Consider the following 19,330-nt stretch of genomic DNA (forward strand, 5'->3'; position numbering starts at 1 on the left):
ACGGTTTGATGCTGATCTAGCTGCATTTCAGGGATGAGACAAGCTCAGGCTCCCTATACTACTCTGCCATCTTAACTCCTCTGTACTTGATTTACAAAAGTTTTTGAAATAACTATAGATTTCTTTCTTATTTATTTATTTATTTATTTATTTATTTATATTTTACAGTCTTTATGTCATTTTTTTAAGTTTATTTATTTATTTTTGAGAGGAAGTGAGAGGGAAAGAGAGTACACACGTGCATGTGTGCCAGGGGCAAAGGGAGAGAGAATCCCAAGCGGGCTCTACGTTTTCAGTACAGAGCCCAACTTGGGGCTTGATCTCACGGTTCATGAGATCTCGACCTGAGCCAAATCAAGAGTCTGACACTTAACTAACTCAGCCACCCAGGCACCCACATTTATTTCTTTTTCTTACTTTACTGTACTGGATTTAACTTTCAGTACATTTTTTTTATATCAAGTTTTAATTTACATTCTAGTTACTTAACATATGGTTTAATATTAGTTTTAGGAGTGGAATCCAGTGATTCATCACTTACATATAACACCCAGTGCTCATCACAAGTGCCCTCCTTCATACCCATCACCAATTTAGACCATCCCTCCCCCCACTTTCCCTCCTTTAACTCTCAGTTTGTTCACTATAGTTTAGAGTCTCTTATGGTTTTCCTCCCTCTCTTTTTTCCCCCTTCCCCTATGTTCATCTGTTTTGTTTGTTAAATTTCATATATGAGTGAAATAATATGGTATTTGTCTTTCTCTGACTGACTTATTTTGCTTAGCATAATATACTCTAGCTCCATCCATGTCATTGTAAATGGCAAGATTTCATTCTTTTTGATGTCTGAGTAATATTACATTGTGTGTATGTGTGATACACAGCACATCTTCTTCATATCACATCTTCTTTATCCATTCCTCAGTTGATGGACATTTGTGCTTTTTCCATAATTTGGCTATTGTTGATAATGCTGCTATAAACATTGGGGTTTATGTGCCCCTTCAAGTCAGCATTTTTGTATCCTTTGGGTAAATACCTAGTAGTTTAATTGCTGGGTCAAAGGGTAGTTCTATTTTTAACTTTTTGAAGACCTCTATACTGTTTTCCAGAATGGCTGCACCAGTTTGCATTCCTACCAGCACTGTAAGAGGTTTCCCCTTTCTCCACATCCTCACAAATGTGTTATTTCCGGAGTTGTTAATTTTAGCCATTCTCACAGGTGTGAAATTATAGTTTTCTTATTTTAACTATCAAACCTTTATTATTTTAAATTTTTTTTTTCAACGTTTTTTGTTTTTTTTTTTTTTTTATTTATTTTTGGGACAGAGAGAGACAGAGCATGAACGGGGGAGGGGCAGAGAGAGAGGGAGACACAGAATCGGAAACAGGCTCCAGGCTCCGAGCCATCAGCCCAGAGCCTGACGCGGGGCTCGAACTCACGGACCGCGAGATCGTGACCTGGCTGAAGTCGGACGCTTAACCGACTGCGCCACCCAGGCGCCCCTAAACCTTTATTATTTTAATTGACTTTGATTATTTTCTAACGTATTGCAGAGAGATCTGCTTTCTTAATTAGAAAATAGTAAAGATAAAAATTAACTTTTTTGATACCTTTAAGATCATTACTATCATTTGCTAGATGTGTAAAGCTTGGGTTGCTATATATATTAAATGATAACGTAATACATTGTCACAGTTATTTTTCTTCTTTTCTGAGGTCAGGCTTTCAGCTATTTCTTCTCACTAATGTCTGAATCTGCCTCAATGTCTACCACTCACATTTGTAATTAGTTTGGGTTGCCAAATTTTTTTAAAGTTTGATTAGAACTTTAAAATATCTAAATAAATAAATAAAATATCTAAATAAAATAAATATGTATCTAAAATAGGAGCAGATAGGCTCTAAGTGAATAGATGATTTCTAAGCTTGAAGGTTTATGTATATTCTATGATTCTTTGGTATCTAGTCAGTATACTGTACACAGGAAGTAACATGAAGTCTTTGTTTTATAATTTTTAAAAATGAAAATTATTTTATTTTTGTTTTCTTCCTATAAAAACAATACATATTTATTGCATAAGGTATGAAAGTTTATCTATTAAGCAGAAATATATTTATTCAAGAGACGTGGGTAATATTTGTAAGTACATTAAAAAAGTAAGCTCTGGAGAAGAGATATGATTTCAAGAGGAAGGGTGGTATGATGTGGGGTAGCCGGCAGTTAAGAGAAATCTATATTTTTTAATGTTTCTACATTACTTTCATGTTATATAAATATTACTTTCTATTTTTTAACTATTAAAATAAAGGCAGGCAAAAATATTATATATATCCTACCCACCCAGTGACCACCATTATTATCTCTCCATAAAATATACTTGTCTATGAATATATATTAAAATACTGGGCTAGATATAGATATATTGGACAACAATAAGACTGCCATTTTAAAAAAAATTAGCAGGATCACATGAACATCTTTCCATGTCCAAAAAACATTTCTGCAACTTTATTTTTAGTGCATTAGCTCAGATATGCATATTTCCTCTTGGATGATAGTTACACACAAAAATAACGTGAGGGATAAATTTTAGATTTTAGACATTGAGGTAAAGTATATATGTTTTCTTTAACTGAATTGGTTAGATAACTGTTCTCAACACTCTAATTCATATAAACTGCTTAGAGAAAAGGGGTTAATTTATTTCTTTTTAAAATATATTAACAGTTTTATAAAAAGACATATCTGGCAACTATCTGGTTATTTTGACCAATGTAACTTTTTATGATGTTGACTTTCATAGACATTTCAGGAATGGTTAGTAAAAAATATGAGTCTTAACTTGTTTTTTAGAGTTTCGAAAAGAAATATAAATATCCTGCATCACTAGACATATTATCCAATGTTGGATGTGCGCTGTCCATTACTGGTCTGGCCCTTACAATTGTATTTCAGATTGTCACCAGGTAAGAAGGGAAACAGGCTCCTTTTATAAGAAAAATTGCTATCTTGATATTATTTCCTCTGCACATATTCTCATCATAATATGGTCTCTTGGAGATAAAAGGGAAATCAGAATTAATTCAACAGGTTCATCTTACAGAAGAGCACACTCAGTTCTGAAGAGGCTAAGAAATACATACAAATAAATTTATAATTAAAACTGTGGTAAGTGCTTTGAAGAAAAATTACATACCATGTGGTTATAAGTTTGTCATGTAAAAATAGTGTGGTCCCATAGCTCATTAATGCTATATAGTTCCTTTGTGTTGAATAGAACCATACCTACCAATTTGCATTTATAAAAGAGCAAAACATTGCTAAACAATATTTTTGAAAATTAAACTAATTTAAAATACATATTAAGTTTTCAAATGGTCAAACTTTTCAAAAGTCTTTGAATTCCATAGTTCGAAAAAAATCTAACTTAAGGGGCACCTGGGTGGCTAAGTCAGTTAAGTGTCCGACTTTGGCTCCGGTCATGATCTCACAGATTTTGGGTTCATGCCCCACATGGAGCTCTCTGCTGTTAGCATGACGCCTGCTTTGCCTCCTCTGTCTCCCTCTCTCTCTGTTACTCCCCGCTTGTGCTCTCTCTCAAAAATAAATAATTTTTAAGAAATCTAACTTTAAAAATTACCTATAAACGCATATTTCTTTCCACCTTGACCTCCTCACTAAAGGTCCAATTTTGTATAGCACTTGTTATTTTTTTCACATGCTACATTTTTATCAATCTGTAAATATAAGTTTGTTATTTATTAGTTTACCTGGGTACTCTCTGTTTTCCCCATCAGCATGAAAATCAATGAGAACAGTGACTTTTTCTGATTTTGTTGTTTCTATTGTTGTTTGTTTTGTTTTGATTAGTGTATCCCCAAGACTGAGCACAGTACCTGGCCCTTAGTAGAGGAATATCTGTAGAATAAGTGGGACTATTGAGTATTCCTACGTGGTCCTCCTCACAAACTCAAGATATCCCAAGATGAATTCATCTTTCTTTCAGAATTATTTCTCCCTACTAAATTCTCTCATAAGTGTTTTCTCAGATGTGTAGGCTCAGAACTTTTTATTTTGAAAGCATTGCTGTTTAAAATATTTCCTGAAATTTTATTTAAAAAGTTGAAAACCTATAGAAAAGTTGCTAAATTTTCAAGCATTTCCTAAGAACACGGGTATTCTCTTCTACAGTATAATACCATTATTCTCACTCAGGAAATTCAACTCAACCAGTTTACCATTGATACAATGTTACTGTGTTAATATACAATCCATATTCAAATTTCTTCAGTTGTTCCATTAATATCCGTTATAGCTGAGTGGTCCCCCCCCCAATTCGTTTAGTTGCTATGTTTCTATTCTTAAATTTTTTTTAATGTTTATTTATTTTTGAGAAAGAGACAGAGCACGAGTTGGGGAGGGGTAGAGAGAGAGGGAGACACAGAATCTGAAGCAGGCTCCAGGCTCTGAGCTGTCAGCATAGAACCTGATGTGGTGCTTGAACTCACAAACTGTGAGATCATGACCTGAGCCGAAGTTGGACACTTAACCAACTGAGCCACCCAGGAACCCCAGTTGTCATGGTTCTTAGTCTCATTTAGCCTAAAATAATTCCTCTGCTTTTTTGTTTGTTTTGGCATTTGGGGACATTAAATCTTTTGAAATGTTCATGTCAGTTATATTGTAGAAAGTAGAATATTCAACAGTTTAGGATTTGTCTGAAATGTTTCTCATGATTAGATAGGGGTTAAACATTTTTGATGAGAATACTAAATCATTAAGTCTTTTTCAGTGTGGTATAGCAAGAAGCATGTGATGTCGGTTTGTCCCATTATTGGTTGTATTAAGTTGGATTCCTTGTTTACAGTGGTGTCTACTGGAATTCTACACCCTAAAGGTTAATATTTTCCCCTTTGTAAGCAATAAGTAATCTGTGGGATGATACTTTAAAATTGTGTGACTATTCTGTCCCCCAACTTTTACTCAATGGCTCTTGTTGGAATATATTATTACCTTGATGGTTGAAAATGATTCTTTCTCTTTACTCTATTCCTTTGTAAAGAAGTGTACTCTTGAATGTAACCAGAGGGAGTCTCTTCATGTTGTTTTGGCATGTCCCTAGCAGTCTTTAAGCACTTTTTAATTTCAGGTACAGCAAGATGACCCAGGCACATTTTTCACTTTCTCTGCTCATATTTAGAAAAAGCCATTTGTTCAAAGAGCCAGAACTCCTTTTGATTCCTCTTCTTTATCTATCACACTTAATGAATCTCTTGCCATTCACTCAAAGTTTTTATAACGAGTGCTAATTATGGGCCAAGCACCACATACAAACTGAATACCAAACTATGAACAGCAAGTAAGCTCTCATTTCTCATGATATTTATATTCTTTGGCAAGGACAGATGTTATACAGATATATACAGAATTAAATATATGATTACAAATAGTGGTAAGCGCCTTGAACGAACATTGCATGTCATGTAGTTACAGGTCTGTTATGTAAAATGAAATGGCTCTTATATTTGTCCTTTTATTTGTATTTCTTTTTTTAAAATATCTATCTTTGAGAGACAGCAAGTGGGGGAGGGGCAGAGAGAGGGGGACAGAGGAACTGAAATGGGCTAGCTCTATGCTAGCACAGAGAGCATAATGAGGGGCCCGAACTCAAGAACTGCAAATTGCAAGATCACGACCTAAGCTGAAGTTGGACGCATAACCACCTGAGCTACCAGGGCCCCCTTTTATTTGTCTTTCTATCGTAATCATACTTGAACAGTTTTTGAACCCATTTGAATAAGTTGTGGTAGGTACATAACTAGTGTCTTTGCCTAAAATTTCAGTACTTCTAGTGGTTTTCAGATTTTTTTTTCATTCTCTATCGACATGTTTCTTAGCACAGTTATGCTGCCATGTATGTCACTAAAAATTCATCAGGAAACAAAAACAAAAATTAAAAAATGGTATTGACTTCTAAACGTGAATCAAATAGTTTTCTTTGTTCATGGACAGGGTCCCCCATAATTATATATAAATTACATATAATATGTATAATTTATAGTAAATTATAAATAATTTAGATACATAAGATATATAAGCTACATAATATATGTTATAATACATTATATAATTACATATATTATATAGAAAAATAACATAATATTAATGTACAGAATATAGAAATGTACAGAGGAGCCAGGCTATTTGAAAATAGCCTGTTCTTCCTGTGGATTACAGTTTCTGTTTGAAACTGGAAAAAAATTAGAAGCTAACTTTGCTTTTATATAAAAGGAATCTTTTGAGTACTTTTTGCAGTTCTGGTCATTAAAACTTTCAAAAGACTGAATTAAATTTTGAATTATTCAGAAAATCTCAACTAAAACATCAAGAGGACGAGCAGAGTTCTGTTTAAATATACACTTTTTATGCATTGTAGAAATCCAAAGACTGAGAAGGTTCATGATGGAATGTTATAAAATCATAAAGGATATGTAATTAGTAAGCAGACTTATTCATCAGATTCTGAGATATTAAAAATGGGTACTTGGAGATGTTAGAACTTTAAGCACAGTAATAAACTTAGGGAAATAGTTATTTGAAGAGGTCTTGTATTCTGAAAAACCCAGAAAGGCTTAGATGGTAGTGAATGGAAATTCTGTAACTTTCATTAATATAAGACTGCATACCATAGTATACAGAGAACTATAATATGTCATTAAAGGGGCCTTATGGATATATCTGCCTTTAACCATTAAGGTAAACAATACGTGCACAGTAAAGACAATATGAAACCTCACATTTGAGATCAACCCTTATTTAGGGAAACCTTGAATTCTCTGCCAATCTGAAAATACACAGGTAGGCCACCACAGAACACACATGTGAGCATGAGCACACACACCCATTCTCATTTTCTCTCTCTCTCCCTCCCACTGCCTTTTAAAGACTCCTGGTAAACAATGCCAGCTTGCAGACAAAATGAGAAAAGGCTCTTCTTTTCTAGCAAAGATCTTAGGTAAAGGTGAGAAGGTAACAAACCCAAAAGTTTTAAAGAATCCTTGGTTCTACCCCCCAGAAATTATGTCTTCAAACAAAGGAACAGTCTTCAAGCATGGTTTATATTATAAGGATCATCCAGAGCATCTTGGCCATTTGACTGTCAGCAAGTATTTCCTAAAATATGTTTCTTGGACACAGGTGAAATTTTGTTGAGTATAAGCCTTTCAGAGGGATAGTAATCATCAGTCTACTCAAATTATGAAGAATGTCATTAGTAGCAATAGACCATGAAACACATTTTAAATATTTTTACTTAATTTAAAATGTTTATGAAAACCTTACTCTTTAAATGTAATATAAGCTAAACTTATACCATTTTGTTTTAAACTTATAAAAGTAGTTCAAAATTATATTTGGCCTTATTTTTTTTAATACAAAATTTATCATCAAATTGGTTTCCATATAACACCCAGTGCTCATCCCAACGGGTGCCCACTCTAATGTGGATCCTGAGAAACTTAACAGAAGACCATGGGGGAGGTGAAGGGGGGGAAAAAAAAGTTAGAGAGGGAGGGAGGCAAACTATAAGAGACTCTTAAAAACTGGCCTTCTTTTAAAATCCATACTTGATTTTTTTTATATAAAAGACTTTATTTATTTATTTATTTATTTATTTATTTATTTATTTATTAATATGTTTATTTGTTTTGAGAGAGAGAATGTGTGTGTGTATGCCAGGGTGGGGGAGGGACAGAGAGACTAGGAGAGAGGGAGAATCCCAAGCAGGCTCCTGCTCTCAGCATAGAGCCCCACATGGGGCTCGAACCCACAAACCATGAGATCATGACCTGAGCCAAAATCAAGAGTCAGATACTTAACTGACTGAGTCACCCAGGCGCCCTTATATAAAATACTTTTTAAAGTACAAGAGACTTTTTCTCCACATTTGAACATATGTTCACTTACTAATGTGGAATTTTTTCCTATTTTGAAATTAAAGAAAAAATCCATTTGGAGTCTTCTATAGCTGGCCTTTGTATATGTTTGCAAATCTGGAGTGGAACCTATTGTCTATTATAGTAGAAGAAACTGCCCTAAAAGTTAGTGGCTTAAAACATTAATATGTTATGTATAAGGACTTAATTTGAGCTCAAGTGGCTTGATGGGGCTCAGCTGTGATTCTTCCATTGGTCTCTCTTATGGTCTCCTGTGAGGAGTCAGATGGTGGGAGGAGTTGGGCTAACCTGGGCCTCATCTGGTATGCTGGGAGAGATGGGTCTTTCTCCCTCTCCACATAGTCCCAGAGCATTCCTATGCAGTTTCTTCAATAGGTTAGCTAGACTTTTTACCTGGTGGCTCAAAACTTCCAGAAGCATGAAGGGGAAAGAAAGCTTGTTTTGAGTTTCATGGGCAGAGTGCCTTTATGGAGTCTTTCCTCCATTAAAAAAAAAAAATCAGAAAATGTTTCACCACTGTATAGGTATAAAGGTGAATATATTAATATTATATGTTCATATTTATTCTTTGACCTATAATAGTTAATTATTTTCCCTTTTGGTTTTAAAAGGAGTTAAAACTTTGCTGTGGGCCATAAAACTATCATTAGTCCTAAGCACTACTTTGGTGAATAAGTTGGCCCTGGCTTCCAGGCCTTCTGGCGCATTTCATTAGGGAGATCAAGTCACAGGTTGGCCCTGGGAGAGGATTACACAGCATATAGATACCAGAAAGTAGAATCCAGTGGGAGTCCTCTCTGCTGAATAGCAGTTACCTTTTATTATAACAGTTTCAAGAAAGGATGTATCGGGGGCACCTGTGTGGCTTAGTCAGTTAAGCATCTGACTCTTGGTTTTGGCTCAGGTCATGATCTCATGGTTTGAGCCCCACATTGGGCTCCAAGCTGACAGCATGGAGCCTGCTTGGGATTCTCTCTCTCTCCCTCTCTCTCTCTCTCTCTCTTCCCTCCCCTGCTCTCTTTTTCTCTCTCAATAAATAAATAAACTTAAAAAAAAAAAGAAAAGATGTATTGACCTATTTTCTCTAACTCACTTCTCTGTGGAAATGAGAGGACAGTGAGCTCTTCTGGTGCATTTGGAAAGGTAGGTTTACCAGCTGGCCCATGGGCTATGAGCTGGATTTACATCGAGTAATAATATTTCTTTTTCACTCACAATTTCACTAGAGTTTATTTTTTGCCGATGTTCTATTTGTTCAATTATATTTACTTGTTTTTAGGAACGTCAGAAAAACCTCAGTAACCTGGGTGTTCGTCAGCCTGTGCACATCAATGTTGATTTTTAACCTCCTCTTTGTGTTTGGAATCGAAAACTCCAATAAAAACTTAGTGAAACGTGATAATGGCACCAATAAGATGGATTCTGATAAAAATGAAATACCCATGCAAGATACTGTTGTCATCTCGAATCCCACCTGCACTGTGATGGCTGTCTTGCTCCACTATTTCCTGTTAGTGACATTTACCTGGACTGGAATCAGTGCTGCCCAACTCTATTTCCTGCTAATTAGGACCATGAAGCCTCTTCCTCAACATTTCATTGTGTTCATCTCTTTAATAGGATGGGGCAAGTGTTTGCTTTTCCACTTAGTCATACATTAATTTTCTTGAAATAACTTAAACAAATACCTACTTAAGGCCTAACAGCCCAAGTCCATTAGGTAGGGGTAATGGAAAGCCAGCACCACCAGGAGTGCCTTCTGCCTGGTTGTTCGCACTCCTGGGAAGGAGACACGTGTGATCAGGCAGCTGTACTAGTCATATCATAAGCTAAACTCAAATGTTAATTTCCTTTAACATCTCTAGTAGTTTGATTTGAAATTTAGACCACATATAATGTGTTTCCTAGCTACTTTAAAAGAAATATTTCAAGAAAACCAGAGTGACTCTAAGAAAAATAATTTCAAAAATTTTCAAGTTCCAGAAAAGAATTGTGTTCGTGGTATCTAAATTTAAATTTCTTCAAGTGAAAGAGGAATTAGGCCATTTAAGAATGGAAATTGTGGTAAGTGTTACAAAGGAATCAGAAATAGTATCAGGTTATTATGTACAGCCAACAATAAAAGACAGAGGCAAAGAGTTACAGAAAAATTATGTCCACCATTGACCTACATCTGTAGGTCATTTAGTACATTGTCTAGAGTAGAAAGAATAACATAGTCTTGAAAAGGGTCAGACGTATAATTCATTTGTGTTCTTTTATAATTAATTTCAGTTTGGGGTAAATTATTAATTTGGTGCCTCTCTTTTGCCACATAGGAGTCCCAGCTATCGTGGTGGCTCTGACAGTGGGAATTATTTTTTCTCTGAATAGAAATGATCCACAATGGGAGTTAGAGTACCGGCAAGAGGAAATGTGAGTTTATATTTTTAAGAAATGTTCATTTATTTGATATAAGAGTGTAACTGTTCAGTGATATTGAATGTAAGTATCAATGTACATATGAATCTCACTTTATAACTGTCATATTATAAGTGGGTATTTCAAATTCTCAAAGAACACGTTATATTTTAAATATAGTGACATGAAAGTTTCCTATGATAAATCCTTTTGTAAAACAAGTAATTACCTTCTAAATTTATAATCTGAACTTCTTATATTAGATTTGTCTTCTTTAATTAAGCCTGAAAATCATAGGACACAATATGTGTGATCCTTAGTAACCCTTTATCTTAGTTTTTTTAATCTAGAAAATGGGAATTACAATGATAGTAATACCCACTCTGAGGTCATGGTGAGGGGTCAAGCAAGTGTGAAAATATTTCATAACTTGAAAAGCACTATCCATGCTTTTTACCAGTTCTATATTGATAAGATTATTATGAATACTTGATGATGATTTATCACACATTACAAATTCTTTCTGTGATTATAGTGTGAATAATTAACACTTACTAATGGAAATACCTGACTGTATGGTGTTTGCTTTTTATGTGAGGTGGGAGAGAAGAAAACTGAGCTGAACTCTTTACATGTGTGTCTGCTGCCAAACAGCAACTGCTCTTTAATTTATCCTCCCTTCTCCTTTTATAATCCAGCCATTCTCATCCCCAGATCCACCTTAGGTCCCAAAGCAACTTAACAAAACAACAACAGAGGGGCGCCTGGGTGGCTCAGTCGGTTGAGCGGCCGGCCGACTTCGGCTCAGGTCACGATCTCGCGGTCTGTGAGTTCGAGCCCCGCGTCGGGCTCTGTGCTGACAGCTCGGAGCCTGGAGCCTGTTTCCGATTCTGTGTCTCCCTCTCTCTGACCCTCCCCCATTCATGCTCTGTCTCTCTCTGTCTCAAAAATAAATAAACGTTAAAAAAAAAAAATTAAAAAAAAAAAAAAAAACAACAACAGAATTCTAGGAAATGTGCCAGTACACCCAAGGAAAGTCTGTGTAGTCAGGGTGCATATCTAGTTCCAGGGCTGACCATGCCCAATTGTAGACTAGGAAGCTATCTTCCTGGCTTGATTTTACGGGCCAAATACTCCAGGTACTATTTCCTCTGTTTAATTAGGGTTAAATATCTTTTAATTAGTTAAAAATGTTTTAATTCCACAATTACAGAACAGGGGTAAGATGCAAATATCTCACGGGACGGGTAATTCACTTCATATAGCATCACTGATTTCCTTCCCTAACCCTGGGACAGGGCTAGACATACTACTGTCAAGGCCTTCAGGAGAAAGAAGCCTACCATCTTAGATATATTCACATTGAGCTATAAATAATTAAGAGCAGATTCTTTCCTGAGCACACTGTAGGTGTTAAGGAAGACACTAAGCAACTGATAATAGAAGTTGGGAAGAGAGGAAGGATGCTTAACATGAATATCTGCCTCATCTTGGACTCATCCCCCACCTTTCACCCTATACACATGCATCAATGGTCACATTTTTTCAGGATGTATGTGGAAGGAGAAGGGAGTATTTTTTGGTTTCTTGAGTTACCCTCCCAGCAATTATACCACCATATCCCACACTTTCCCCCACTGCTCCCAGCTCTGCCAGTCACACGTGAAACCCCTAACCCAGTTTCCCTCATGTACGGCTATCTCTGCAAGGACCCAATTAAGAGGTGACTGCAGGGCAGGACACACTCCTCTTTAATGCTCCATCCCCTGATTGTCGGTGCTGCCATCATATAGGCTGTTTCATACTTTCCTGAAGGATTGAGGTAACATGGAAAATTATAATGCCCGAGAGGGAAATTCTTTTCAAGTGAATGCTGCGTATGATAGAGCTGTCTTCATGGTATGTTTCCTGGCAAAATCACCATGGAATTAAACAGTTCATCTGAGGTCCACTTGTGATGCTCTCCAGACCTCAGGTCCATAGCTATTTGTCAGATCAGCCTCCATTGTGTGCTCTCCAATCTTAATTCTAGAAATTCCACTCCATACCTAAAAGGGTTAGTCTGACTGTAGGAACCATCCTCTCTTAGACAGCCTATTTCTCAAATCTGAGTTATTAAACCCAGAATAACAATAGGAAAAGCTATTATGAGAAGAGATTAAGCACGACTCTCTCTCCAGGAAGGACAAAGGAAAGAGGGGGTGAGGAGTCCTGTCTTAGTGCACACTTCCTGATGACCATGAGTATCTAAGCCTATTTCCCTTCCAGGTCTCCCCAGTGGTATGAGGTGGCTGAGAAGTCCTGCGTACATTTATAGGCACACACGCACGCACACACATTCACACACACACACACACACACACACAGATCTATAGTACAAATAGTAATCCTCAGAAATTGTATTGTCAAAAGTAGAAACAACTCAAGACTCAGGTAAGGAAAAATATATATATGTATATATATTTGTATATGTATATATATTTGTCAAATTGTTTCATAATTAACAAGTCTGCCTTTATCCAATAGATGTGTATTGTTCATTTTCTTTCTCTATCCTTTCTTCCCCTCTTAAGCCGTGTTTCTCTAGACTGCCTAGATAAGAAGTGTGTTCATCTTTTTCACTTAAAACTTTTGATAGCCACTTGCAGTGTGCCTGGGTGGCTCAGCCAGTTAAGTGCCCAACTTTGTCTCAGGTCATGATCTCACAGCTCGTGAGTTTGAGCCCTGCATTGGGCTCTGTGCTGACAGCTCACTCTCTCTCTCTCTCAAAAATAAATAAATGTTAAAAAATATTTTTAAAAAATAAAACTTTTGATAGTCACTTGCTTTGTCGCCAAGTTGCTTCTAGAGATTTGAAATCCTTCCTCTCAGAAGGATTTCATTAAATTCTCAGCCAAGTGCTCTCCTGTTTCTTCTGTGAATGGCAGGAGGGTTGGCCTCCAGTTACACATGAAAGGAAAGCCTAAAATCCTGAAGATAAACTTGCTCACTCTCACCATTTTATTTAAGGATAGACCTATCTGTTAATGGATGAAGGCACTCCTTTTTATTTTTTAATTCATTACAGAGATTTGAACATCTTCCCAGTTTCCTTCTAGGTCATTTGGATTAGAAATAAGTTTCTAATAATTTAAAATATAACAAATTACAATGCAAAACAGTTTAGAAATCCTCTGACATGTATAATAATGGTGTTTTGCCCGCAGGGGAAAGAAAACATACATTAACTAAATGCCAGGGAGTCTTAAATTATTTTGTTAATAATAATGACCACCTGGGGCGCCTGGGTGGCTCAGTCGGTTAAACATCTGACTTTGGCTTAGGTCATGATCTCACGGTTTTGAGTTGGAGCCCCGCATCAGGCTCTGTGCTGACAACTCAGAGCCTGGAGCCTGCTTCAGATTCTGTCTCCCCTCTCTCTGCCCCTCCCCCACTTGCACTCTGTCTTTTTTCTCTCTCTCTCTCTCTCAAAAATAAATATTAAAAAAATAATAACGCCCACCTGACACCTCCACTTGGGTGTCTAATGGGATGTCTTCTGGTCTTCACTCCCCAACCTGCTCTTATCATTTTCCCCATCTCACTAATGGTAAACTCCATCCTTCTAGGTACTCAGGCCAAAGAACTTGGAATCACTCTTAATTCTCCTACATCTCACATCCAACCTGTAAATAAATCCTTTGCTTTACTTTAAATATATTGGGAATCAGACTCTTTCCTAACATCTCCTCTCCTGGTCCAAGTCACCAGATTATTGTAATAGACTCTTAGGTGATTTCCTCCTCTTGTGTATCCTCTTCTATTATCCCTGCATCTAGCTAGAGTAATACTTCCAGATCTCAAGACAGATCATGTCAGGTTTCTCCTTCTCATCAAGAGTACTTGCAACAACTGATAAAGCCATAACATAATTTGCATCTTTTCACTAATGCCATCTACATACTATGTCTAGCTGCACTAGATTCTTTGCTATTCCTTCAGTTCTCAAATCAGCGCCTTTGCACTTGCTGTTCCCTCTGCCTAGAACACCCTCCCCCTTATCTACTTCAGATCTTTGCTGAAAGAAATATCACTTTTTTCCATAATGCTTTTTCTGACAACTCTATTTAAATTGAAACCCTCCCTCCCAACACATATACATACACATACACATACACATAGTAATACCTACTCTCAATACCTGCTTTATTTTTCTCCATAGCACTGGTAACCATCTGACACAGTATATATTTTATTTGTTAGTTTTATGTATTCCTCTCCTTCAAAATCACTAAAAAAAGGAATTTTTATGTTTTAATTTTTTTCATCATAGTAAGTGTGCTCTTTAATCCCCATCACCTATTTCACCCATCCCCTCCCCACCTCCCCTCTTGTAATCATCAGTTTGTTCTTTGTAGTTAAGAGTCTGTTTCTTGGTTTGTCTCTCTCTCTCTTTTTCCTTTGCTCATTTGTTTCATTTCTTAAATTCCACATATGAGTGAGATCATATGGTATTTGTTTTTCTCTGACTTATTTTCCTTAGCATTATGCTCTCTATCTCCATCCATTGTTGCAAATGGCAAGATTTCATTCTTTTTTATGGCTGAATAATATTCCAGTGTGTGTATGTGTGTGTGTGTGTGTGTGTGTGACATCTTTATCCATTCATCTGTCGATGGACCCTTGGGCTGCTTCCATAGTTTGCTATTGTAAATAATGCTTCAATAGACATGGATATACATGTATCTTTTTGAATTAGTCATTTTGTATTTTTTGGGTAAATACCCATGGTGCAATTGCTGGGATTGTAGGGAAGTTCTATTTTTATTTTTTTGAGGAACCCCCGTATTGTTTTCCATAGTGGCTGTTCCAGCTTGCATTCCTGGTTCTTTAAATTTAATGAAGAGCGTTCCTTTTTCTCCGTACCCTTGCCTGTACACTTGCCAACACTTCCTGTTTCTTGTGTTTTGTTTTTAGCCATTCTGACAGGCATGAGGTGGTATCTCATTGTAGTTTTGATTTGCAATTCCCTCCTGATGAGTGATATTGAACATCTTTCATGTGTCTGTTGGCCATCTGGATGTCTTCTTTGGAGAAATGTCTTTTCATGTCTTCTGACCATTTTTAATTGGATTATTTGTTTTACAGATATTGAGTTGTATCAGTTCTTTACATATTTTGGATAATAACCCTTTATCGGATACGTCATTTGCAAATATCTTCTCCCATTCAGTAGGTTGCCTTATAGTTGTGTTGATTGTTTCCATTACTGTGCAGAAACTTTTTGCTTTGGTATAGTCCCAACAGTTTATTTTTGCTTTTATTTTCATAGCCTAAGGAGATATATGCAGGGAAATGTGTCTGTTGCCAATGTTAGAGACATTACTGCCTGTGCTCTCTTCAAGGGTTGTTATATTTTAGGCGTCACATATAGGTCTTTCATCCATTTTGAGTTTGAGTTTGTTTTTGTGCATGGTAAGATACAATGGTCCAGTTTCATTCTTTTGCATGTAACTGTCCAGTTTTCCTAACATCATTTATTAAAGATACTGTCTTTCTCCCATTGTATATTCATTCCTTCTTTGTTGAAGATTAATTTACCATATAATTGTGGGTTTATTTCTGGGCTTTCTAGTCTATTTAATTGATCTGTGTGTTTGTTTTTATGCCAGTACTATACTGTTTTAAAGTACCACTTTATAATATAACTTGATGTCTGGAATTGTGATACCTCCAGTTTTGTTTTTCTTTTTCAAATTTGCTTTGGCTATTTGAGGTCTTTTGTGGTTCCATACAAATTTTAGGATTGTTTTAGTTCTATGAAAAATGCTATTAGTGTTTGTTGTAGACTCTAAGCCTAAAGTTCTCTCTTGTTCAGCAAGAGCGGATGCAGGATTAAAAGTGAGAGATGGCTAATGTCTGGGAAAAGACAAGAGCTCCGAATAAGAGTCCTTGCCCCGTATTTATTAAGATCAGAAGACTTACAAATGTGATGGACATGTACAAAGAGACAATGAATTTGTGAACATTAACGCATGGGCATGAGGGAAAGGGGGTTTTGAAGATATACAGTGTTAGGAGTTTGGGTCAATATAAAACAAAATCCTGGTGCTGGGCAGATGGGCAGGAGGTTGTTAACAGCAGACATGAGGCACCGTGTCTGTTTATCTTAACCAGTGTAGGGGATAAAACAGAGCAAGTAACCTCAGGGTTAACAAGGCACCTTTTCTTTTGCTAATCAGCTCCATTCTGAGCAGCTTCACCCACATCAGGTATATAGCCCTAGGTACCTGTTTACCTGATTTGGTCCTTTCTTTCTGTGAAAGCAGCTTTCTGTTATAGTACTAAATTGGGGGACATTTTTGCCTTGAATACCTAATCTTGCTTACCAGATATACCTTTGTATGGGGGCCTTTGTCCCCCCAATTCTGGTGGCTTTGCCCCCCTACTCTATTTTGGGGGCCTTAGCTCCCCTTCTCTATCCTTATTCACCTAATCTTATTTACCCAAACTTGGGTGTGAGCATCTTATGGCTTTGTAATTCTTTATGCCTTGTTAACCCATTGGTGCAAGCCCAGGGAGTTTCTAAGCTTATTTCCCACAGTATTTTGATAGGGATTGCATTAAATCTGAAGATTGCTTTGAGTAGTATAGACATTTTAATAATATATTTTTTTCAATCCATGAGCATAGAATGTCTTTCCATCTCTTTGTGTCATCTTGAATTTCTTTCATCAGTGTTTTATAGTTTTTGGAATACAGGTCTTTCACCTCTTTGGTTAAGTTTATTCCTAGACATTTTCTTGTTTTTGGTGCAATTGTAAATGACATTGTTTTCTTAGTTTCACTTTCTGCTGCTTAATTATTAGGGTATAGGAATGCAACAGATTTCTATACATTGATTTCATTTCCTGCAACTTGACTGAATTCATTTTATCAGTTCTTTTGGTAGAGTTTTTAGAGTTTTCTATATATAGTATCATGTCATACAGAAAGAATATTTGGATTATTTTGTTGTTCACTTCTAATATCTGATATCTAGAACAATGTCTGTCACATAGCATGTGTTCTATAAATACTTATTAAATAAATGAATTCATTCTTACAACAATGCCAGGAAGTGATTACTATACTTCATAGATGAGAAAAAACATCACCAAAACCACCATCACTAATTGTAACAGTAACAAAAAAACCAAAACAAAACAGATGCAGTAAGGTTAAATAACTATTAAAATATTTTTATAAAGTAAGAAACTATGTAAGTAATTTATGGTATAACAAAATAATGGAGCAGTATGTAACTATAAAAAGTAATGAGAACAATCTTTATAGTCTCATCTGGAGTTATCTCCAAGAGATGTTGTTAAGTAAGGTATAGAAGTATCATATATTATGATTTGTTTAAAAATCAGAAAAAAACAATTGATGGTTTATGCATAGCCTAAATCTGGAAGAATACACAAGAAACATTGATTAACACTGGAGATAGAAACTAGGTGAGAAGGGATAGTTGTAGGAGGGATGGTTGTAGGGGTAGTTGTCTTTCTCTGATTATTTGTACCTTTAAAATTTTGAACCATTTGATGTCCTCCATGTTCAAGAATGAAATAAAACAATAACTTCCCTAAAGTCAGACATCTAGTAAGTGATAGAGTGACATGTAAATTTGGTCTGCCTGACTGAAAAGCCATTTTCTTTCCACTAGCCCATACATCAAGAAATACAGCAGAACTAATCCGTTTCATTTTTTTTTCTAGTGGTTGAATTCTTGAAAGTCATTTCAAATATATGGAATGCAAAGCAATATTGGCTTTTAGCAGTTCTTTCAGTAAAATGAATGTCAGTAACGTTAATAACATAGAGAACCAGTATGTATAGCTTTTGTAGTCTACTAAAATTATTTTTTTTCTCTCCATAGCTGCTGGCTGGCAGTTCCAGATAAAAAAGATCTTATAACTAGTCCATTTTTATGGTCATTCATCTTACCTGTGACTATTATCCTCATCAACAATATTGTTGTATTTATTATCATCATAGTCAAAGTGATATGGAAGAATAATCGCAATCTGACAAGGTAAGATTACCAATTATGGGAAACTTCAGGCATGACTCATCTGATACATAATACAGCACTTTAATATGTCCACAGTTCCCCAAAGAGTTTTCAGACTCTGGTACAATGGCAAGGATACGTGGTTTGCAAGGCAGATTTTCTTTTAAACTTTGTCTCAGAAAGTAAATCTTCCCCTCATCTTCCAACAATGTATTACATAACACACTTTTGTGCTATATGAGCCCAACTAAAAACTAAACCCAAAGACTTCAAGAAAAAATTTTTTTCTCTCCCAGTCTCAAATATTCAAGAAATAAGATTTGGATAATTAAAGAAGTTGGAAGATTGTGAGGAGATGCTGGTAACTAGAGCTACAGGCTATATTTTCCATGTGTTTCTTGAATCTGAGTATGGCTTTGTTTTTAAAATTCATTTAAAACATATAAAATTGGGAGATTTCACCTAAAAATTGTATTTTCTCTTGAAAATATTGGAGCATCTGGAAACATTGGGTCCACATTTCCTGCAGGGGGGACATATGCTCCCTGGATTCTCTGGATTATCAATTCCCATGTATACTGCTTCTCTCCTTTCTATAACCTTTCTGACTCCAATAAGCTTTTTCATTGTCATCCCTGGTAAACAAAACAGCTTTCAGTTGGAGAGACAAATAACAGAAACTGTTAAACAAATGTACTGTCCATCCCCACCTCCCAACAATGCAGATTGGTTAGAACACAGTGCTAATGAAGCCATGAACCCAGCAGGTTTAATTTTACAAGACTGTGTTTAGCACCAGTACATTTACTATAAGCACATCTGTGAGTTTTTTTGGTCACTGAATGGATCCATTTGGTATGCACATATGGGTGAAAACTGTCATTAGTGGGAATATCATCTTAAATATGTGCTTTATTGATCAAGAGTAAGTATCA

General features: G+C 36.0%; 1 protein-coding gene across 1 annotated transcript in view; it reads left to right on the plus strand.

Moving 5' to 3' along the window:
• ADGRG7 (adhesion G protein-coupled receptor G7) overlaps positions 1-19,330 on the plus strand; it is a 77,877-nt gene that overhangs the window by 45,872 nt on the left and 12,675 nt on the right. The window contains exons 11-14 of the mRNA XM_019448176.2: positions 2,859-2,971; positions 9,240-9,586; positions 10,279-10,375; positions 18,261-18,416. Of these exons, the coding sequence (XP_019303721.2) occupies positions 2,859-2,971; positions 9,240-9,586; positions 10,279-10,375; positions 18,261-18,416 (713 nt within the window). The remainder of the gene's footprint in view (positions 1-2,858; positions 2,972-9,239; positions 9,587-10,278; positions 10,376-18,260; positions 18,417-19,330) is intronic.

Source organism: Panthera pardus, unplaced genomic scaffold, assembly GCF_024362965.1.
Source record: "Panthera pardus isolate Hobbes unplaced genomic scaffold, ASM2436296v1 HiC_scaffold_16, whole genome shotgun sequence".
Classification (NCBI taxonomy): Eukaryota; Metazoa; Chordata; class Mammalia; order Carnivora; family Felidae; genus Panthera; species Panthera pardus.